Raw genomic sequence first — 19,427 nt, forward strand, 5'->3', positions numbered from 1 at the left:
AGTCACCTTGGTTTCTCACTTATTAGCTGACTATATACTTGTATGTTCCATCAGAGTTATGGATATGAAGCGTTCTGGGCTAATCAGCTTAGGCATTTTGCATATATTAGCATTTTGCCATTAATGTACTATTATTCCGTATGTGATTGTATTACTGTGTGTGTTTCAGTTGCTATCTGGTGTATTATGGAGTAGCATACCCCGATATCCTCCCTTGGGCCGTGCGTGCCTGCCATTTAATTAACTGCACAGGCAACATTTTCAATCTCCGCCCCAAACACCCTGCCACAGCACTTCGTACTTCCCTAAACTCAACTCGATTTGCCGATGTCGTTGGCAATCCGAAATGCTGTTATAATAACGCAAACAAGCTGTTGGGCTTACTGAATTTAATCCCCCCGACCGTCCGTCCATCTGACAGTTTGTCGGCGGCACTAAAAACTAATTGAAATTGCCATATTTCATGCATATTATGGGTATGCGAAGGGGAAAATCACCGAACATAACATCTGATAATGCGTTTCGGATTTTCGCAATATAGCCAGTTGACTTGAGGTACTTTAGGAAAATTTTTAATAAATATTTTATATTGTTGATGGCTTCCGAGACTAAAACAATATTTATATTTATGCGAAAGGATTTGGTCGAGAATGGGATCTAGATACAACAGTATTTGATGTTATTGGGTGGATTTTTTTAGCACACGAATTCATAGCGACATGGATCGACGCAAGGATTGTATCCTTTGCCGCGTCTTGGTAACTGGATTGGACCTGGACCGGACAGAAGGAGCTGGCGTTTCCTCTGGCCATCTGTCATGCCATCGGATCCTACCTTGGCCTTCTTTGGCCTGGTATCTTTGCCCTCGTCGGGATTCCACGGCCGGGTTAGAGTTCCCTCCTTTTGCAGATACTTGATCATATCGATGCCCTTCTTTTTCTTCATAATAGCATCCTTTTCCGCCTGTATGGCCGCCTTGGCGGCATCCTCCCCCGGCTTAAGAAACCGCTTTGGAAAACGAACTGGGATCGGCCCTGCCTTTCCGCCCTTTTTGTTGAAAAGCTTATTGGCACCGGGTACTCCAGCCAATTGGCCACCGAGACCTCCATGACCCCCAGGACCTCCGAGTCCACCAGGTCCACCAGCTCCACCGGGTCCGCCACGGCCGCGTCCTCCGCCAAACATTGCGGAAAAGCCACCACCGGTTCCCCAAGCAGCCTTCAACCGTGGCCTGCCGCAGGGCATAGGATTTAGGCCGTGGGGTCCACCGCCTAGCAGACCGAATAGGCCATCCTCGAAGACCTGCTCACCGGGCAGGCCCATGGCCGTCCCCATATAGCGGTCGCCCACAGCGCAATCATAGGGCTTCCAGTAGGGCGAAATCTTTTTAGGGTACTTCGGAGGGGGGCCTAGCTTGTCCTTCGCATTGAACTGTGTGCCGTGGTTCACGGTCTTCGGCTTCGGGCGAGAACATGGTTGCTGAGTGCCTGCGGGAGGGGTTACATCGAAGTCGTACTCCATGTCGCTCTCACTGGTATCGGTGAGAACTAGATGGTCGGCTGCAGGAGGAATACTGTGGCGCCGGCATTCCCTGTTCAGTGCCCGCTGGAGGTGGGCCTTCTCCAAGGCGTTTCGGCACTCGCACATCATCAGCGTCTGGTGGCAAGTGCATTTGCGAAAGCCCTTCTCCTTCAGCTTGCGCTTGATCTGGCTCAGGGCCACGGCCAGTTCACTCTTAACGACCCGGAAGGTGATCGGTTTCTGCCGCACGCCCAATGTGCTCAGTGGCCTCAGAGTGATGAAGATCTCGCCGTTCTTCTTGCAGACATTCAAAACCGGGGCGGCCAGCTCCTTTTCCCTCTCCAAGGTCTCTGCATCCTTGCACTTGCCAAATGCGTTGTCTCGCGGAGACTGCTCTAGGAAGAATTTCATCAAATGTTTGATCGGCTTCCTTATGGCTCCGGGTCGCCAGCCCAATTTCTTTGCCTCGAAACTCTTGCTCCAGGCCCAGCCATGTCGCCGGGAGACGAAGCCCGATTGTCGGACACACTGCTTGTGTCGGCTAGAGATGTGGCCCTTATTGTTGGCAGGAATATACACAGGCTTGTTGTCCCTTTGTGTCTCTTCCTTTGACTTCTTGCCTTGAGTTTCAGATTTCTGAGTCTTTTCAGCCGACTTCGGTGCTACCCGTTCACAGTTCTCATCCAATTCCGACATTTTCTTAGTGTCCTTGATGTCGTAAAGATCCCGCAACTCGGAAAACACTTTTGCCAAATACGGTCGGCAGTCGTCCGAGCTCTTGTTCACCACACAGTAGTCCTCGGATTCCTTTGGTTCTACTTTAGGGCACTTGGGTTCCATGCGGTCCACCTATTTATGAAATAAACTAGTAAGCTGTTCAGTATAGTACCTATTATCTAAGGACCTACCTTAAAGATATCGGCACATAGCTTACGAATACGACAATGAGCACACATCTTTCCATATTTGCAGGTGCACCGGCAGGGAGGACACTCGTCATCTTCGGCTTTATTTTTCTCCCGCTTGGCCTTCTCGCAAGGATCCACACAGTAGTCGTCCAATGTGGGTGGAGGCTTACCCAGAAACTCGAGCAAGATCTGGTCAGCCGAGATTTTTTTCTCCTTGTGTCGCTCCTCAACCACAGGCATGGGCTTAACGCCACACTTCGGGCAGGCAGCAAACTTTGGCATCCAGGACATATTGGTCAGGCAAACAGGACAGAAGCGAATGGGCTTGATGTTGGACTGCTCGCCGGGACAGTCAGCGATCGGGACCGGAATCATATTCTTATCGCAAAAGTCGGGCTTGGTGTCTTTCACAGCTGGTAGGTAGACAAAGCACGGTTTGTTGGGCGGTTCCGGAAGGTCGGGCATGAACATGGGTGGATCTGGAGGACATCGACATGGACTCATCCCAAAGATGGCTTCGTCGGTGGGATCGCGGCAAGGTGGCTTAGGTGGCGGTGGGCCAGTTTGTTTTGTTATCGAGTCAATCATTCTCTCGTATTCAATCGCCATTTTCTGAAAATTAAATTAAATTAATTAAATTTTAAATTTATTAAATTTTAAACATTACTTGAAAGTTATAATCACCTTTAGTTCACAACAGGCTGGAATTCCGGATCCATTGTCTGTCATCATATCATAGGGCTTTATGCCACCGCCTCCGCCAAGGCTTCTGCCCCAGCCTCCGCCCAAGCCTTCACCTAAGCCTCCACCCAAGCCTCCACCCATGCCTCCACCCATGCCTCCACCCATGCCTCCACCCATGCCTCCACCCATGCCTCCACCCATGCCTCCACCCATGCCTCCACCCATGCCTCCACCCATGCCTCCACCCAAGCCTCCGCCACCGCCTCCGCCTACACTTCGATAGCGGTTAAGGTCCATTTGAAGACTTTCTTCGCCCTCATCGTCAGCGAAGGGTTTCGGACATGGCTCGATGGCTGCAGGACACACCTGTGACTCGCCCAACACGAACATGATGTCCTGTGGACTGATGCTCTTGTCCATGTTGCGCTTGCACTCGCTCTCCACCACACTGTATAATAAATTAATGAAATATACAAATTGTACCAGATAGATGAGCAAAATATCATTTAAATTATGTTTATGTCCTTTGTCAACTCACTCTGTGAAACCCGAGATGACCATCCGGCATTGGAAGTCCAGTTTTCCGGTAACGTCAGTGCCCCGACTCAGCCGAATGGAGTCAGAGTGGAGAAAATCGGTCATTTCCTTATCGATGGTCTCCACCAGGGGTGGCGGAAAGGAGGCCTGGCCAGTGCCAATAGTTTTCTTGTCGTACGACACCGTAAAGGATATACCACAGGAGCCGACATCTTTGCGGACCTCCTTCGGATCCTTTTGGAACTGCATGCCGGCATTTTCCTTGAAATCCTCCACATTGATCATGCTTGGCGTAAGGGGAATGGTGGTCTTAAAAAAATTGGCTGTAATTTCGAGCATGGCAGGATTGGAGAACGCCATTTCATAGGAGACTACATTGGTGACAATCAAATCGAACACGAAGGTGGGCAGTGGCTCCGGCTTCTTAACCTCGGTCGCATCAGCTGCCGGTGGTGCAGGTTCCTCTTTGGGACCCATTTTGAAATGCTATTTTTGATTAATTTATTGTCTAAAATTTGTATGTATTTTGTCTGAAATATTTTCTGGTTTGCGGGCCGTATTTATTGAATTTTTTTACTTTAGATTTTTTTTGGAGAACCTCTACTATGAACTTAATAAACTAAACTGATCTGTAAAATTGTGTCACCACAAAATGACACCCGACTTCAAACAAAGAAAATATAAAAATTGGCACACGAGCTGCCTCGATTTGAAATTTGTACAATCAAGGCTACTGCGATCGGGTTTCTTGTTTAAAAGTTGTGTCTAGTAACTGAAAGTTATACTTCCAACCGGTGAATCGCAAAAATTATAACTTTAAACTCTGAAAGTAGATGAGGTCCGTTACCATTATAATAACACCTGTTTGTTTGATGATTCATTAAATATTCATAAAGGCATTGTGAAATACCCGTTCTACACTTTGCACTTGTTTATCTTGAATGCAAATACGAAAAAAAAAAATGGACTGGTAATCATACTAATTTCATCGTTAAAGCTAATTAATTATGCATTTAAGAAATAATTTAAACATATTTTTTAAAGAAAGTGACCTACTTAGTTGAAAGCCAAGACGAGCCCCTCTTTTTATTATTTTTAAAAAATGTTGAAATTAATAAAATTCAAAAGATTTTAATAAGCAGATTTTTATTGAAATTTCATGCAAATTGTATTTCGACTCGTAGGATTCGGTCGTAGTTCTGGTTGTGAACTTGTAGAGCTTTACCAATGTCCACCAGCGCCATGGCCGCTATGACCGACATTTCCTCCATGGCCGGTATGACCGACATTTCCTCCATGGCCAACATTTCCTCCATGACCCACAGGACCAGAATGACCTACAGGACCTGCATGTCGAGAAGGACTGCCATGGCCCGAGTTATAGCCATGTTGGGGTGTGGCCTGGACGAAAGCCAGGACGGCGAGGAGCAGGATTGCACTGAGAGCCAGGAACTTCATCGTTGAAACTGTTGATGCATTCTGGCTGCTGGCAGATCTCTTTTATACTACCAATCATCAAGAAACCTGTATTCCAATTTGGCTTACAGTTTGTTTTGCCCCCAAATAATTATAATTATTGCTTATCAAATTTATTGTATCGATTGCTTAAAATGTTTACGAGGCAATTGTACAATACCTGTCTTTCGTGATTTTTAGCAGCTGGTTGTCCCAACACCTGTCCTTAATTTATTCACATTTCAGTTTAAAAACACCCACTTCAAAATAAGACAAACAACGCCTTCTTATAAACCATTTCTAATTACTTTGAAAGTTCTTAGGTTATTCACATAATTAATCTTCACAATTGTTACCAGATTTATTTTAATTGTTTCTTAAGATTTTTGACATCTTTTTTGATTAGTGTTATTTAATACATTTTTACCTCTTTCATCCTTTTTTTTTTTGTAATTTTCCAAGTTATTTGGGCCCAAAACCGATTCGTTTTGGCAATACTGACTTGGTGTCTCTTCCGTTCTTGGGACTCGCGTCCCGACGTTTAGGACCTTGTGTCTCCAGGTACTTCAGCATGTTCACGCCCTTTTTCTTCTTTGCGATGGCTTCGAGTTGCATCTGTTCGGCCGCTTTGGCCGCATCCTTGGCTGGCTGAAGCATTCGCTTAGTCCATCGCACAGGAATGAATCCAGTTTTTTGTTTTTTGCCAAAAATCTTTTCAGCACCGGGGATTGCAGCCCACACAGCAGCGCCTAGATCACCACTACTTTGTAGGCACGGACGTCCACGGCCACCGCCAAAGATAGCCGTCCCCATTCGACCTGAAGGTAACTGGCAGGATGGTGGCACCACGGACCTGTCGTTATATTTTGGTGGGACTCCATGGGGACCACCACCTTCCAGTCCAAATACACCGTCCTCGAAAACATTCTCTCCAGGCGCCCCGAAGGCAGTGGCTGTGAAGTGATCTCGGACTGCACAATCATACGCCCGGTAATAGGGATTAGCTGGAACTGGGTAAAAGGGCCTGACCGTCCGGGTTTCCTTTTTTCCCGTCTGAGTGGCGTGGTTGACATTGTTAGAAAGGGCCCTGAGCTCGGGCCTTCGCGACGCTGTCGGAGGGGTGACATTCAGGTCCAGCTCCACGTCACTGTCACTCGTGTCGGTGAGCACCAGGTGCTCCGGACACGACTGCATATTTCGTTTGTGGCACTCCGTCTTCAGGGCTTTATTCAACTCCATCTTCTCTATGGCATCGCGGCAAGTACACAACACCAGAGACTTGTGACATGTGCACCTCCGAAAGCCCATGTCCTTGAGAGCTCGCTTTATTTGACGCAAAGCTACCGCCAGATCACTCTTGACAATACGAAAGACAATTGGCCTCTGCCGTCCAATCATGGATTCCTGAGGATGCAGGGTGATGAATATTTCTCCCTTTCGCTTAAATATATTCAGCATTGGCGGCGCCAAGTGTTCCTCCTTTTGATAATCGGAAATGGCGTTTTGGTGTAACTTGTAACTGTCACGGCGATTGAGGAAAAAGCGCATTACATGACCAGAAGTGCTCAGAATGGCTCCCGGACGCCATCCATTGTTGCGAGCCTCCAAGCTCTTCGTCCAGTTCCAGCCATGACGTCGGGACACTGTGTACTCCGTCGGTAGGCAGCGTTTGTGGACAAGCTTTGGGCGGTTGGTCCCTATAGCACAGGCTGGTAAGGATCGGACTACGCGCGGTTGCACTTGGCCTGGCGCTTTTTTAGAGACGTGTAGGGACAGTAGGGCGCTTGAGTGGCAGCGTTTCTCGAGGTCTGTTTTCTTCTTGGAGTCGTGCAGATCGTAGAGATTCTTCATCTCAGAGAAGACCCTCGTTAAATAGGGGCGATCGTCTTCCGCATCCGCATCGGTAATGACGCTGTAATCCTCGTCAGACTTGGGCTTTGGATGCATTCTGTGAACGGATGACGGCACATGGTAGATATCCTCGCAAAGCTTACGGATGCGGCAGTGGGCGCATATCTTTCCCAGCTTGCAGGTGCACCGACAGGGCGGACATTCTTCTTCGCCATCCAGCTCCTTCAAGGCCACCTCGCAAGGTCTCCGGCAAAAGTCCTCCACTCCTTCCGGTGGTTGCGGTTTGACCAGCTGCTCTTTCATGATCTGATCCGCGGTTTGCTCGTCACTGGGTGGCTCTTCGGCAAAAGGCCGCGTCGTGGTCTGGCAGCGCGGACAGTTTGCGAACTTGGGCAGCCAGGACATCGAACACAGGCAAATGGGGCAGAATCGAATGGGTTTGACTCCGTACTGCTCTTTGCACTTAATGGGCACTGGAATACGTTGATCCTGCGGAGGACTCTTCAGAAAATTGCTCTTTTCCGACGGTTCCTCTGCAGGAACAACAGGACTCCAGAAATCATTTTGCTTAACTTTCGTGAACACCGAATCGACAATGTCGGCGAACTGTCGAGTGACTTCTTTCAGCTGTCGAAGCGAAGGCTTCTCTTTAACACAGGGGAGATCATCGGGAAGAACCACCCTGCGATTCTTCATACTACTATAACGAGCTAAGTCCAATTTCAGGATGTTATCCCCTTCGGCCTCTCCTAGTTCGGAGCAGGGATTCGAGGGTATTTCCAGCACCGGATCTGGGTCGCCGATCACGAACATCACATCCTGCGGATTTATGGTGTATCCTTGACTAGAGCAACTTGGACGCCTCGTCTTAGCCCCAATTTGATTGGATTTGAGTTGTCCGGGACTGTCTGAATTTGTTGTTTTCCCAGGATAGCTTTCCTTCTCGCATTTGACGGTGAGACGCAGCAGAACGGTGATGGAACCAACGACGTCCGTTCGGCGCATCAACTGAAGCGTTTCCGCATGCAGCAGATCATTCATTGTGGAACTGATCTGGTCAAGAAACTCCTGCGGGAACGACATGGATGCACTTCCCGTCGTAGAACCATTGTAAAGAGCTGCCACAATCAAGCCTTTTTCCTCTAGGGCATCGCGCATGCGAGAGGGACTCGATACGATCTGCACTTCCCGGTTGGAAGCAAACTCAGTGACATTTATACGGCTGGCACCGATTTTCCAGGCCCGCTGTGGCAATTTTATTGAGACATATAAGTTATCCGGTTCGGGCTTAATGCCTTTTAATTCCAAATGTGTGACTACGGCATCAAATAAAAAGGTCAGCGATTCATCAACCTCACTCATTATAAGGGCGGTTGTTCATGGGTTTGGAATTTCTTGATGCCAATAAAGAAAGTCAAGAAACTGGGCAATGAATACCTTCAAGAAAATGTGTTAAAATCAAAAAAAGAAGAGATTGAATATAAATAAAATCATCCACTGACTATTCACTCAATGCTACCTTAGTTAAAAAATATAAAAACCCTTATAAAATAAAATAAATGAAAAAAATGTATCTACAAGGCTATATGGTATTATTTATTGTTGCCTTGTAATTATTTGCGTTTATATTGTGCTTGCATTTTTCCTAACATCTTCATGGGCAGGTATTTTCAAGTAATCTTCAAATATTTAATGGAACTTAAAGCCAATCCGAATTATATAGGCCTGTTTCCAGACACTTCTTTAGCAGACATACTCATAGCGACAAGGATCAAGGCAAGGATCGTATCCCTTGGCTCGTCTCGGAATCGAACAAAGCAAAGGACGCGGCCCCGATAGGAGAAGCTTGAGCTTCCTCTCTCCACCTGTTAACCTATCGGGTCCGTGCATGCTTTTCTTCGGCCTGGTATCCTTGCCTTCATCGGGGTTCCAAGGGCGGGAAATGGTGCCCTCCTTCTGCAGATACTTGATCATGTCGACGCCCTTCTTCTTTTTCATGATTGCATCCTTTTCCGCTTGTATGGCTGCCTTGGCTGCATCCTGGCCTGGCTTGAGGAAACGGTTCGGAAAACGAACAGGAATCGGACGTGTAGGTTTTTTCGGGAAAAGCTTGTCGGCGCCGGGTAAGGCCCCCTTGACGCCACTGAGGCCACGGTCACGATTTCCACGACCACCGCCGAACATTGCATTGAAGCCGCCACCGGCCCCCCAAGCTGCTTTCAACCGTTTTCTGCCGCAGGGCGTCGGATTTGGCCCATGCGGTCCGCCACCCAAAAGCCCGAAGAGGCCATCCTCAAAGACCTGCTCACCGGGTTTGCCCATGGCCGTCCCCATATAGCGTGCTCCCACAGCGCAATCGTAGCGTCTGTAATAGGGGGAAATCCTCTTTGGATATTTCGGAGGCGCGGGTTTATTGTCCATGTTTGATGTCTGAGTGAAGTGGTTAATAGTCTTCCTCAGGACTTTTCTTCTTGGTCGGCAAGGGGGGTTGACATCCAAATCAAACTCCATTTCACTGTCACTCGTATCGGTCAGTACCAGGTGCTCTGGGCACGGCTCCATCAGGCGTTTTTGGCACTCCTTTTTCAGGGCCTTATTCAACACAAACTTTTCAAGAGCATCCCGACAGATGCACATCATCACAGGCTTGTGGCAAGTGCATTTCCGGAAGCCCTGATCCTTGAGGGCGCGTTTCATTTCCCGCAACGCCACCGCCAAATCACTCTTTACAATTCGAAACACTATGGGCTTCTGTTTGATTTCCGAGGTGGGCAGTGGTCTTAAGGTCACATAGATCTCTCCAAAACGCTTCGTAATATTCAGAACTGGCAGACGATTTCGCTCATCCTCTTCAAGCTTGGCGACCACCTTCTGACAGATATTTTGATTCGAACGTCTCGTTAAGAAGTAGCGCATCACATGGCCGGCAGTCCGCAGAATCGCACCGGGCCGCCAGCCTCGCTTTCGCGCCGCGTAGGATTTCGGCCAGCTCCATCCGTGGTTCCGGGGCACAAGTATGTCCTCCGGAACACACTCCTTGTGACCTGTCTCAATGTGGAATGGCTCAGGAATGCCCGGAATGCGCCCATCAGTTGGAATCGTTGATTTGCTGGAGGCTTTGGAGGTCTTGATGTGAAGTGTCATGAGGGACTCGGACTCGCACCGCTTCTGAATGGCTTCAATTTTTTGGGAGTCGTGCAGCTTATACAGATCCTTCAATTGAGAAAAGACCCTTGTCAAATATGGACGATACTCGCCCTCAGACTCGGCTACAACACAGAAATCTTCACTGGATCCCGGCTCCGGTGGACGGATGGTTGAGCGTTTCCTTATCTGCTCGGGTGATTCCCTGTTGAATATATCCTCGCACATCGCGCGTATGCGACAATGGGCACAACACTTGCCGTCACGACAGGTGCACCGACACGGTGGGCATTCATCGTCAGAGCCCAGGTCCTTTAAATCCATGCGTCGTGCCGCGTCGCAGGGGCTCAGACAAAAGTCGTCAGCTCCAGGTGGGGGCACTGGTTTTTTCAGCTGCTCAGCCATGATCTCTTCGGCAGTCAAAATTTTAGAGGGGTGGCCTTCGAGTACAGGACGCGTCTTGGTTAGGCACCTGGGACAGGGAGCATACTTCGGCATCCAGGACATGCTGTGCAAGCATACGGGACAAAAGCGTATTGGCTCCACGCCGTAGTCATCTTTGGGTCGGACGGGAATGGGTATCCACCGGTCTGCCTTAATCTCGTCGAATGGCGTCTTGTGCGAGGGACACGTCCACTCAGAGGGTGGTTCCGTGGTAGGCACAGAACTGGGTGGGAGCGGTTGACACTCCATTGTCTTTATTTTCTCCGACACAGAGTCAATGATTTGCGAGTAGTGCTGGGTCAGTTTTTTAAGCGAAGTAAAGGAAGGCTTCATTTTGGGACAGGGATCATCGTCTGGAAAAATGGCCCGCCGATTCTCCAAGCTGGCATATCTGGCCAAGTCTAGCTTAAGTCGGGGATCGCCTTCCTCCGGGGCCAGTTCGGAACACGGTTCCGAGGGAATCTTTAGTAGTGGATCAGGATCCCCAATGACAAACAGTATGTCCTGCTCGTTAAAGCTTTTGCCAAGAGTACCGAGTACTGGCTTTTTACTAACTGCTTTTCCAGTCGCCCCCTCTGCCGGTGGGACTGGCTCTAAAGCCTTTTCGCATTTGGTCCTGAAGATGATCAAAACTGTGGCATTGCCGACATGATTGACTCGGCTCATGAGCTGGGTGGTGTCCTGGTATATGAGATCACGCATGTTGGGGTAGATCTGATCGGTTACTGTGTCGGGTAATAAGAGGGTACCTGATCCCAAAGTGGAGCCCTGATAGCGGGCCACTAACGTTATTCCAGCTTCGTTTAAGGCGCGTCGAACTTCCGAAGCAGTTGCCATGAACTCGGCGGACCTGTTGTTCACAAACTCAGTGACATTGATCCGGCTTCCGGTGACCCGCATGTTTAAAGCTAAAAACTTCAGCTGTATCTCGACCTCTGTCGGGTCCTGGATTTTGCTGCTAAACATTTCCAGCTTCGAAATGACCACATCGAAAATAAAGTTCAGCTGCCTGTCTTCATTTTCTTCAAGAGACATTTTGCAATGTAAAATTTCACTCTAAGCCTTTGCTAAGGATAGTAAGAACATAAACCGAAAATCGAGTATAAATTTGTGTGTTGAAAAGTGTAAATGCAAGCGGTGTGAATTCTAAATCTGAACTGACTTTATTACAAATATGAGCGTGACATTAAAATCAATGCGAAACCTAGCACTAAAATATACTTACTCAGCAAAAGGCTAAGGACATTGTGAGGCTGACCTGCATTGACCCTTGAAGGAGGACATCCAAAATGCCCGGCGCAGCAAAATGGCAGAAAAAATGTGTTTCTAATTACCCCGACCACTTCCACATTTGCCTGTTGCTGCCAAACAGGCCAATAGCCCGGCCACCACGTTCTGGAATTTGCGGCTACACCTTTCGTAAGCGGCTTAACACGCGAGCTCTGGGAAAACTCACACGCCCACGACGGTGGACTGCCATTTATCAAATCAGCTCACATGCTTATCTAAATTAAGTTCAATTTTAATTAAATTTCGCGCATTAAGTTGACTCATATCGGTTATCCGTGCTTGTTCATTATTCCCCCAACGATCCGCTCCTCCCATTACACAAAAACTAGTTTAAATTGGGTCCTGGAACATTTTGTCGAAAAATGCCGAACCGCAGAAAATGAAAACTCCCTGACTAACTAAGCCGATTTAATTGGATACAAATTGGTGCAGCGAAATGTTCACTAGCCAGAGGGCGAGGTAGGCGGGTGTATTCGGGGTCAGGTTCCTGTCCACGCCAATAGCCAAACAATAACAAATTGGGTCCACGGGTCCGGCGAATTTCGTTGCCGTTTTGTTTGGCTTCGCTGGCCGAGATCCTGCTGGCCAAGTGAAAACCACTCGTGCATAAATTATACAAGGCCAGGGGTCCATATTCCAATTTACCCTAACTGTATGTCCAAAAGCTGTACGTTCATTAGGAAGGTGTACAGATCTAAAGAGAATTATTTTTGGAGGTTATATACTCCTTCATTCCTCTTTCCTTTTTGTTCTATACTCCCATTGAGGCTAGAAAATTCACATCTTTTTTTAAAATTTATTAGAAAAAACTTTTAATGATTAAAGTGTGAGACTTAAAGGCCAAATAAAAATGGTTCTATGTAATGGGACCCTCGCCATCGCTTCGATTCCAATATTTGCGAGGTATTTCAACTATCTGGCTTCGCCCCAATGTTTTTAAAATTTTTTTCTGGGCGTCCTGAAAATTAAAAAAAAATATATCAAAAGGTGTTTTCCTCTGAGTAGATTGTATAATTCTTTACTTGGGCAGACGACTTTTATATCGCGACAGGTCCAGCCGAAGGCGTTCGTCACCCGCTTCGTCTTCAATAACATCCGAGCAACGTTCACAGGGAATTGGACAAAGATCTTGGTGTCCTATCAAAAACATGATATCCTGGGGAGCAATTGTGCTTCCCATATTTGGAAAGCAATCTGGTTCGGGCTCTCTTAATATAGGATTAATAGGTTAATATGAATTTATTCAACAACTTTTTAAGGATACCTTGACTTACCCCACGCATTTTATGACCAGACGAGCAAGGAACTCTAGTTTCCCTGTTACTTCGTCGCCTCGAGTAATATTAACCCTATCCGAATGTATAATATCCGACATATCACGGTCTAAAGTATCCAGTAAATGTTGTGGAAAGTAAGCCTGGCTACTGCCAATCCCCTTTTTGTTATATGATATCTTAAAAGATATGCCACTAGTTGCCACATTCTTGCGGATCTCCTTTGGTTCGTTTTGAAACTCCAAGCTGTAACCGCTTTGGAAGTCGGTGACATTGATCTGCGAAGGTGCCATTTCAAATGGTGTCTTAAAGAAGTTTCCAAGCACTTCTAGCTTCGATGGGGTGGTCAACTGGATGTCATTGGCCTCTAGTTTCGTAATAATTACGTCAAAGATAAAAATGGGAAGAGGGTCCGGCTTGGATCCCATTTTGGTGATTTCCAACTGCTGATCCTGTTGGGCTAACCTTTACATACTATTGTTGGGTTTTTATGATAGTATGAAGTGTATAACTTTTAAATTTGGAATGAATATAAACAGAACAAGGTATTGACAAATATTTTAACTCTTGCTAAGCACACTAAGTTTGTAGATTTATTTTGTATACAAAATATTTATCTAAAATTCTATTTTACATTGAAGAGTATTAACTATAGCATATATAAGTATAGTATAAAGTTCACACAGATATTCCCACCCACAAAACGTGTGAATACACCGAGTTTCGAAAGCTGGACAACATTTTCGTGTGGCTAAAATGGCTCCTATGGTCGAGAACACGGCATTAATGACTTGTTAATTAGTTGGCCATTTTGTCGAGTAAAGCAATTGCAAAACAATTTCACTAGCAATTGTAGTTTGGTTTGTGTCTCTCACATTTTAGACTAAATGTCATGCTTCGATTGCATAATTAATTTGCGGAATCGGTTTTGACAGAACTAGCCGCATTTATTTGCATATTTTTGGCTAAGGGATTGCTCATCTTGCAGCAATTTAATTGCTTTGCCAAATTAATATATGGCCCTAGAATAACTGCCAAACATTGTACACGACTGCCTGCATCTAAGGACAAAAGCCAAAAAACCAACCAATTAGAAATACGGAATGTAAATATGTGCCATGTTTTCAAGGACCTCAGGCTTTGGTTTTGGTAACCAGGGTGTTTGTGTGAATGATATGGCCATAAGTAAAGCCAAATAAATCCTTTTGGATAAACAATAAAACAAAAGGTAGAGCTTCAAGCTGACAGCACTGAACAAATGTATACAATGGTTAGCAAATATGTAAAATATATAATTTATGTATCACAAAAACGAATCAAAATTTGTTACATGTTTTTAATTTTGTAAGATCAATTTATTGTCTTATTTGTTTGAAACACAATGTGTTTTGTGGCAGTGTACCTGCAAAACTAATTCCGATTTTATGCTGGCCACACTCCCACAAGTAATTGGTTGAAGAGCCTGGGAGCTTTACGAAATATTTTCGGCTCTTGTCTTGCTCGAATGAGCACTCTTGGTTTTCGCACGTTACGTTACGTATACGCCACGAGTACGAGGTGGCTCTGTTCCCCGATGCCCTGAACCGTGCTGCTGTTATGTGGCTGCATCATGGCCACCCACCGAATTCACCCATTGCCTGGAGTTTTGTTGATGCGCCTGCCTTTGCTTCTGCCGGCAGACAAATGAGTATTCCCATTAAATGCTTCTGAAATATGCTGGCGAATCATTCACATCTGAAGTGGGGATTTTTCCTGGCCAATAAATCTAAAAGCTCTGTACTCAGGGTGAAGATATTTCTCAAGACTCCTAACCACAAGCTATGAAGTGTTAAACGTGTTTGATTGGGGCTTTTTCGGTTATTCAATGCACTAAGGCTTAGGTTATTTTAACCTTCGATTTGTATTTAATAAAGGTTTAGCCGACATAAATGTTCTAGTAGTTTTCAGAGTAGTTTTTGTAAAGCAGAGTTGGCTTAGATTATTGTTTGTTGCTTATGGTGAACTAAAATGTAATTACTAAAAATTCGAAATTTCGCCACCATTAAAAATAGCGGCTATCCTCGCCATTCGAAAAAATCGTTGCAAACTATTTGTGAAAAAACGGCCAAAATATGGGGAAAAAGGGTGGAAAGGGAGGAAAGAAGGGAAGGAAGACCATGGCTAAATCCATATTCGTCCCTGCTCCGCCAGATGTTCCAGCTAAGCCTGCTTTTAATAGAAGTCTTCCACTGTACTCCTTTGACCTGGTTGTGACTCGCTTGGAAGTAACGGGCGTGGCACTAACAGATCCCCGAAAACTGGTGGTGAAGGTCAGTTTCGGGGACAATGACCTCTCGTTAACTGCTAGTCGGACCAATGTGAGCGCATTCAAGCCAGATGCCAGTATGATCTTCCAGTCGGTGCCAATGGAGTTGTCCACGAAACTCCAGGAGAACGGCATTGCCTTTGAGGTGGTGTACGATGAAATAATGATTGGCAAGGGAAAGGCGGCTCTCCCCAAAAGACTTACCAACAACGTCGGCTGGAACATGAAGGAGTTCAACTATACGAGCACCTGCTCCCTGGCAACTGTGGAAAAGCCGGATATTCAAATCGGTGCTTTAGAATTCCTGTGCAAGCTGTTCATCAAGTGCAGTGATTATGCCAGGTAGGTGCATTAAATATAGTAGTATGTTTAAATGCCTTATAATGTTTCTCAGGAAGGGAGAAACGTGCAAAAATCTGGACAGGAATATCAGCCCAAATGACATTGTATTTGTTATTGGCAAATCAGCAAATAGTCCCACCGATTGCGATGGCTGCAAGGGTGTCCTCGAAGCCGAGGCTAGAAAGGAACAGCAAAAGGACTATTCCATTAGTCAAGATCCGCGTTGTGGCTATTAGTAAGAAAACTTTAGGCTCTAATTTTAAAAAATATAGTGAATTTCAAAAAGGCATTCAAAAGGCTTTTTTTTTTTATTATTCTTCTATGGGAAATACTTAAAATGTAAGCCTTAAATTCAAAAGTGCATTGCAAGCCACACCTTGAGTTTCTCACTGGAATGGTTTTTGATCCGGATATTGTTTGCTGCACAAACATTTTTAATGCAATGCTCCATCTTTAAGAGGAGATTTATTTAAAACGCCTTTTTTCTTGACAGACAAGCTTCGCTTTGCTTGATTAGAATGTGACTTCAATTTGGGGTATTTTTCTGGCTTTTGTAGATAAGCAAATATTTGTGCCTGGGATCAGGTTGGATTTTTATTACACATTTTGCTCATTTTAATGTCCTTGCAGGAGGGCAATCCCAAGTCATCTGCCTCGAGTTGTTTGTCTGGTCCTCTGATATTTACCCCCCGCCTCTTTCAACAATTTGGGGCGCATGTGTGCGGTGGGTTCGTACAATTGCGTGGGGGCATAAAGGAAAGCAAGTTCATCTATTTTTTATTTGCCCTCAGCCAGATGCTTCAATATCATTTATACACACATACATTTTTACGAATATGTATGCAAATGGATGTAGCTCATGTTATGCAGAGAAAAAGTATATTATTAAATTCTTCACGTGTGTTTTTGTATACTCTAGTTGGTTTTATAATTTTTCTGGTGAATGCCAAAACGTACCGTTCTACTATAGTTGGATTGATATTATTGCTCTATTGAATTTTTTTCTAAATGGCCTTTATACTTGTCCAATCGACGATTTTTATACCTTCCCGATCTTACATCTTCGTGTACTATTATTTGTAATTATTGACAACTATAATCTGACCAATTTATCGATTTTTTTAAAGGGCTAAAAAACACACATCACATCACCTTTTGCTAAAAAACAACTCAAAAATAATTTTATAAAATGGTATGCAATTTTGATGAAGATTGAAGGCCAAGGGAATTTACATTCCTAAATGGGTTGTCCTTTTAAAATCCAATGAAATTTTATAACTTGGCCAACAATGTGCTTTGTTTTGACTTCTTTTAGAAAATCAACCATAACTTCGCTAATACTTGTCCCATCGACAAATATTTTACCGTCCCGATCTTGTATCTTAGTATTTATTCATTCTCATAGTAACATTATAGTCTTGGCCCAAAATTGACCCAAATATTTTTATGTAATTTGGATGCAGATTAAAGAAAATTAGAACTCTGATTCGAAAATGATATTCCCCTTTAAAAAGAACATCCGTTACAAAACAAAATAATTGGAAAAATAATAACTAAAAAGTTTTATTTTTTTCACCCCATGTTTATGACTTTGCCAATGAAAATCTCACCTTTATTTATTTCAGGAAGTTAGATTTTTTTCTACTTATAATTTCTACTAAAACCTGTTGATCTAAAATGTTGTCCCAATTTATAGTAGTTATGTTTGTTAAAAAATCGAAACAAGATTTTATTTCTGTTTTATTTACCATACTTTGACGACGAATAAAGTTCGATGCTCTGATTTATAATTGGTAAGGTTTTTTTAAAGGCTATTCTGAAGGGTATAAAAACCTCGGCACCTACTTGTTTAAATTTTTTATCTCGTATATTGTATCTTCGAGTTTGTGTCCCTTTGCATTGTGAAAAATTCTAAGTATGTTATCCCAAAAAAAATCCTCAGCCAAGTAAATAATTGAATATTTATTTGATTCGTTTTTGGGACCAGGTTTGAAGGAGGATTCCATTGTTAGGCCACGTTTTTTCACAGCATCAAGTTAAATTACGTCCGCTGTCAGACATAATATTGCATATTACAACAACAATATGCGAACGTAACAAGGAAGAATAAAAAAAAAAAGATGGCTTACAGGAAGACCATAAGGAGAGTAGTCCTGACTTTCTGTTGGCAACCGCAAACCGGAAATTAAAACTTCACGGAGGAAAATATAGTACCATTTTTATATTTTCAGGAATAATATTGTATTTCTATGAACCTAAATATTGGAAAAAAGTATGAATAATTATATGTTTTCCAGTAGGTTAATATATAATCTTTTTTCCACGAATTAAGATAAAAATAAACTTGCCGTTTGTGCTGGGTAGAGAAAAACATTGTGTATCACTAGGCGTATGAGTAATTTTGCAATAATTATTTTTTAATAATATAATTGAATTAACCAAAATTCCCAAGACATTAGAATGGGTAAACCACAAAATAATAAATTGTATTTTTACAGAACTCATGCATGAGGCTTATTTATGTGTGGACTACTGTTTTGTGCTGGCTCTCCTGTGCATCCTTAGAGAAATGCAGTGTGGAAACAGAACCAGACAACGATTGCGGTGCTGGACAATTGTGTGGGCGTCTGTGTTTGCGTTAAATTGAATTCCGTCACAATTTTTAATGAACTCGAAATTCCTTGCACATTCAACGGCAAGGCCATGGCAGTTTCCCAACGCCCAGTCAGCTTGTCAAACATTTTTCAGAGCAGATAGACAATCGGCCGTGACATGTGTCTATATATATTTTTGGGTAAATTTAATTTCGCACAAAAGGCATTTCGCACCAACACTTACCTTTCTTTGAAAAGCTGCTGATGCTGCTGCTGTTGGTGCTGGTAGTGCTGCTGATGCACCTGCTGAATAATTGAATCAAATTCTGTCGAAACTCTGCTCAGCCTAATGCGTTTTTGCAGACTGTCAATAACAAAATCGTATCCAAGCTGAAACTCTGCCCGAAAATGCAATTAAGTGAAAGCCAAAAACACATACGGATCTGCTTATCAATATGCTTCAGTATTTATTTAAGTATTTCTCACTTTGCTTAAAAGTTTGCTTCTCGAGTAAACTCAGTTGAGAGATTTTCAATTTATACAGAATAGTGAAATCATGCTGAAAGGAAATGAAAGTCCCGAGATTGAAAGGTGTTAACTTAGGGTCACAGAGGTGAGGTGAGTACATATGGTGTTATTGATCTAAGCATATACAGGGACATATACAGATATACACAAAAACATTTACAGCTAATTCATTAATCTGGGGCTCTCGGCTCTATCTCTATATATATGTTATATGTAATGACAAACTCACATTCATTTAACTATATATATTTTACTGATACTTTTTTATCCATAATGTATTTATTCTTCTAGGCGTATTAGACAGAAACAATGAACTATAATTTTCCACTACAGAATTTAGCTTGACTTATGCTGTTTGAGATTCAATAATTTACACGTTAATTTTCTTCTATGCGGATTATGTAGTTCATGTTTAGACTATTAAATGCTTTCAGCATAATTGTGTCTTAAACTGGCATCCTTGCGCTGAAGGATATTGGAATGTAATTGCCGGACCTCTCCCTCTGTTGATTTTGTGAGCGGTTCGTTTAATTTGCTATAAATTTAATTG

General features: G+C 44.0%; 5 protein-coding genes across 5 annotated transcripts; 1 reads left to right on the forward strand and 4 right to left on the reverse strand.

Annotated features, from left to right (window-relative positions):
• Positions 1-600: 600 nt before the first annotated feature.
• On the reverse strand, positions 601-4,324 carry LOC108122243 (uncharacterized). Its single transcript, XM_070281055.1, has 4 exons — positions 3,652-4,324; positions 3,114-3,561; positions 2,430-3,041; positions 601-2,370 (listed from the first exon to the last, which is right to left on the reverse strand). Exons 1-4 carry the CDS (start codon positions 4,125-4,127, stop codon positions 697-699), a joined length of 3,210 nt encoding a protein of 1,069 aa, XP_070137156.1. The 5' UTR covers positions 4,128-4,324; the 3' UTR covers positions 601-696.
• Positions 4,325-5,567: 1,243 nt separating this feature from the next.
• Positions 5,568-8,318, reverse strand: LOC108121846 (uncharacterized). The gene has a single exon (XM_017236145.2). It carries the CDS (start codon positions 8,316-8,318, stop codon positions 5,568-5,570), a length of 2,751 nt encoding a protein of 916 aa, XP_017091634.2.
• A 224-nt stretch (positions 8,319-8,542) lies between these two features.
• Positions 8,543-11,716, reverse strand: LOC108122235 (uncharacterized). The gene has a single exon (XM_017236799.3). The coding sequence runs from the start codon at positions 11,577-11,579 to the stop codon at positions 8,700-8,702; it is 2,880 nt and encodes a 959-aa protein (XP_017092288.2). The 5' UTR covers positions 11,580-11,716; the 3' UTR covers positions 8,543-8,699.
• Positions 11,717-12,663: 947 nt separating this feature from the next.
• LOC108122237 (uncharacterized) lies at positions 12,664-13,661 on the reverse strand. Its single transcript, XM_017236800.3, has 3 exons — positions 13,109-13,661; positions 12,857-13,042; positions 12,664-12,792 (listed from the first exon to the last, which is right to left on the reverse strand). Exons 1-3 carry the CDS (start codon positions 13,534-13,536, stop codon positions 12,771-12,773), a joined length of 636 nt encoding a protein of 211 aa, XP_017092289.2. The 5' UTR covers positions 13,537-13,661; the 3' UTR covers positions 12,664-12,770.
• Positions 13,662-15,071: 1,410 nt separating this feature from the next.
• Positions 15,072-16,035, forward strand: LOC108121873 (uncharacterized). The gene is made up of 2 exons (XM_017236175.3): positions 15,072-15,755; positions 15,808-16,035. The coding sequence occupies exons 1-2, from the start codon at positions 15,220-15,222 to the stop codon at positions 15,989-15,991; spliced, it is 720 nt and encodes a 239-aa protein (XP_017091664.2). The 5' UTR covers positions 15,072-15,219; the 3' UTR covers positions 15,992-16,035.
• The last annotated feature ends 3,392 nt before the right edge of the window (positions 16,036-19,427 follow it).

This window comes from Drosophila bipectinata, chromosome 3R (genome assembly GCF_030179905.1).
Source record: "Drosophila bipectinata strain 14024-0381.07 chromosome 3R, DbipHiC1v2, whole genome shotgun sequence".
Classification (NCBI taxonomy): domain Eukaryota; kingdom Metazoa; phylum Arthropoda; class Insecta; order Diptera; family Drosophilidae; genus Drosophila; species Drosophila bipectinata.

Bases quoted from the DNA above. Each gene is read 5' to 3' on its own strand.
- LOC108122243 (XM_070281055.1), bottom strand. From the start codon at position 4,127: ATGGGTCCCAAAGAGGAACCTGCACCACCGGCAGCTGATGCGACCGAG. The intron at 3,562-3,651 runs GTGAGTTGACAA...TTTATTATACAG, and splicing joins GTCATCTCGGGTTTCACAGA to TGTGGTGGAGAGCGAGTGCA. The intron at 3,042-3,113 runs GTGATTATAACT...TTTAATTTTCAG, and splicing joins CAGCCTGTTGTGAACTAAAG to AAAATGGCGATTGAATACGA.
- LOC108121846 (XM_017236145.2), bottom strand. From the start codon at position 8,318: ATGAGTGAGGTTGATGAATCGCTGACCTTTTTATTTGATGCCGTAGTC.
- LOC108122235 (XM_017236799.3), bottom strand. From the start codon at position 11,579: ATGTCTCTTGAAGAAAATGAAGACAGGCAGCTGAACTTTATTTTCGAT.
- LOC108122237 (XM_017236800.3), bottom strand. From the start codon at position 13,536: ATGGGATCCAAGCCGGACCCTCTTCCCATTTTTATCTTTGACGTAATT. The intron at 13,043-13,108 runs GTAAGTCAAGGT...TCCTATATTAAG, and splicing joins CTGGTCATAAAATGCGTGGG to AGAGCCCGAACCAGATTGCT. The intron at 12,793-12,856 runs GTAAAGAATTAT...TTTAATTTTCAG, and splicing joins TATAAAAGTCGTCTGCCCAA to GACGCCCAGAAAAAAATTTT.
- LOC108121873 (XM_017236175.3), top strand. From the start codon at position 15,220: ATGGGGAAAAAGGGTGGAAAGGGAGGAAAGAAGGGAAGGAAGACCATG. The intron at 15,756-15,807 runs GTAGGTGCATTA...AATGTTTCTCAG, and splicing joins AAGTGCAGTGATTATGCCAG to GAAGGGAGAAACGTGCAAAA.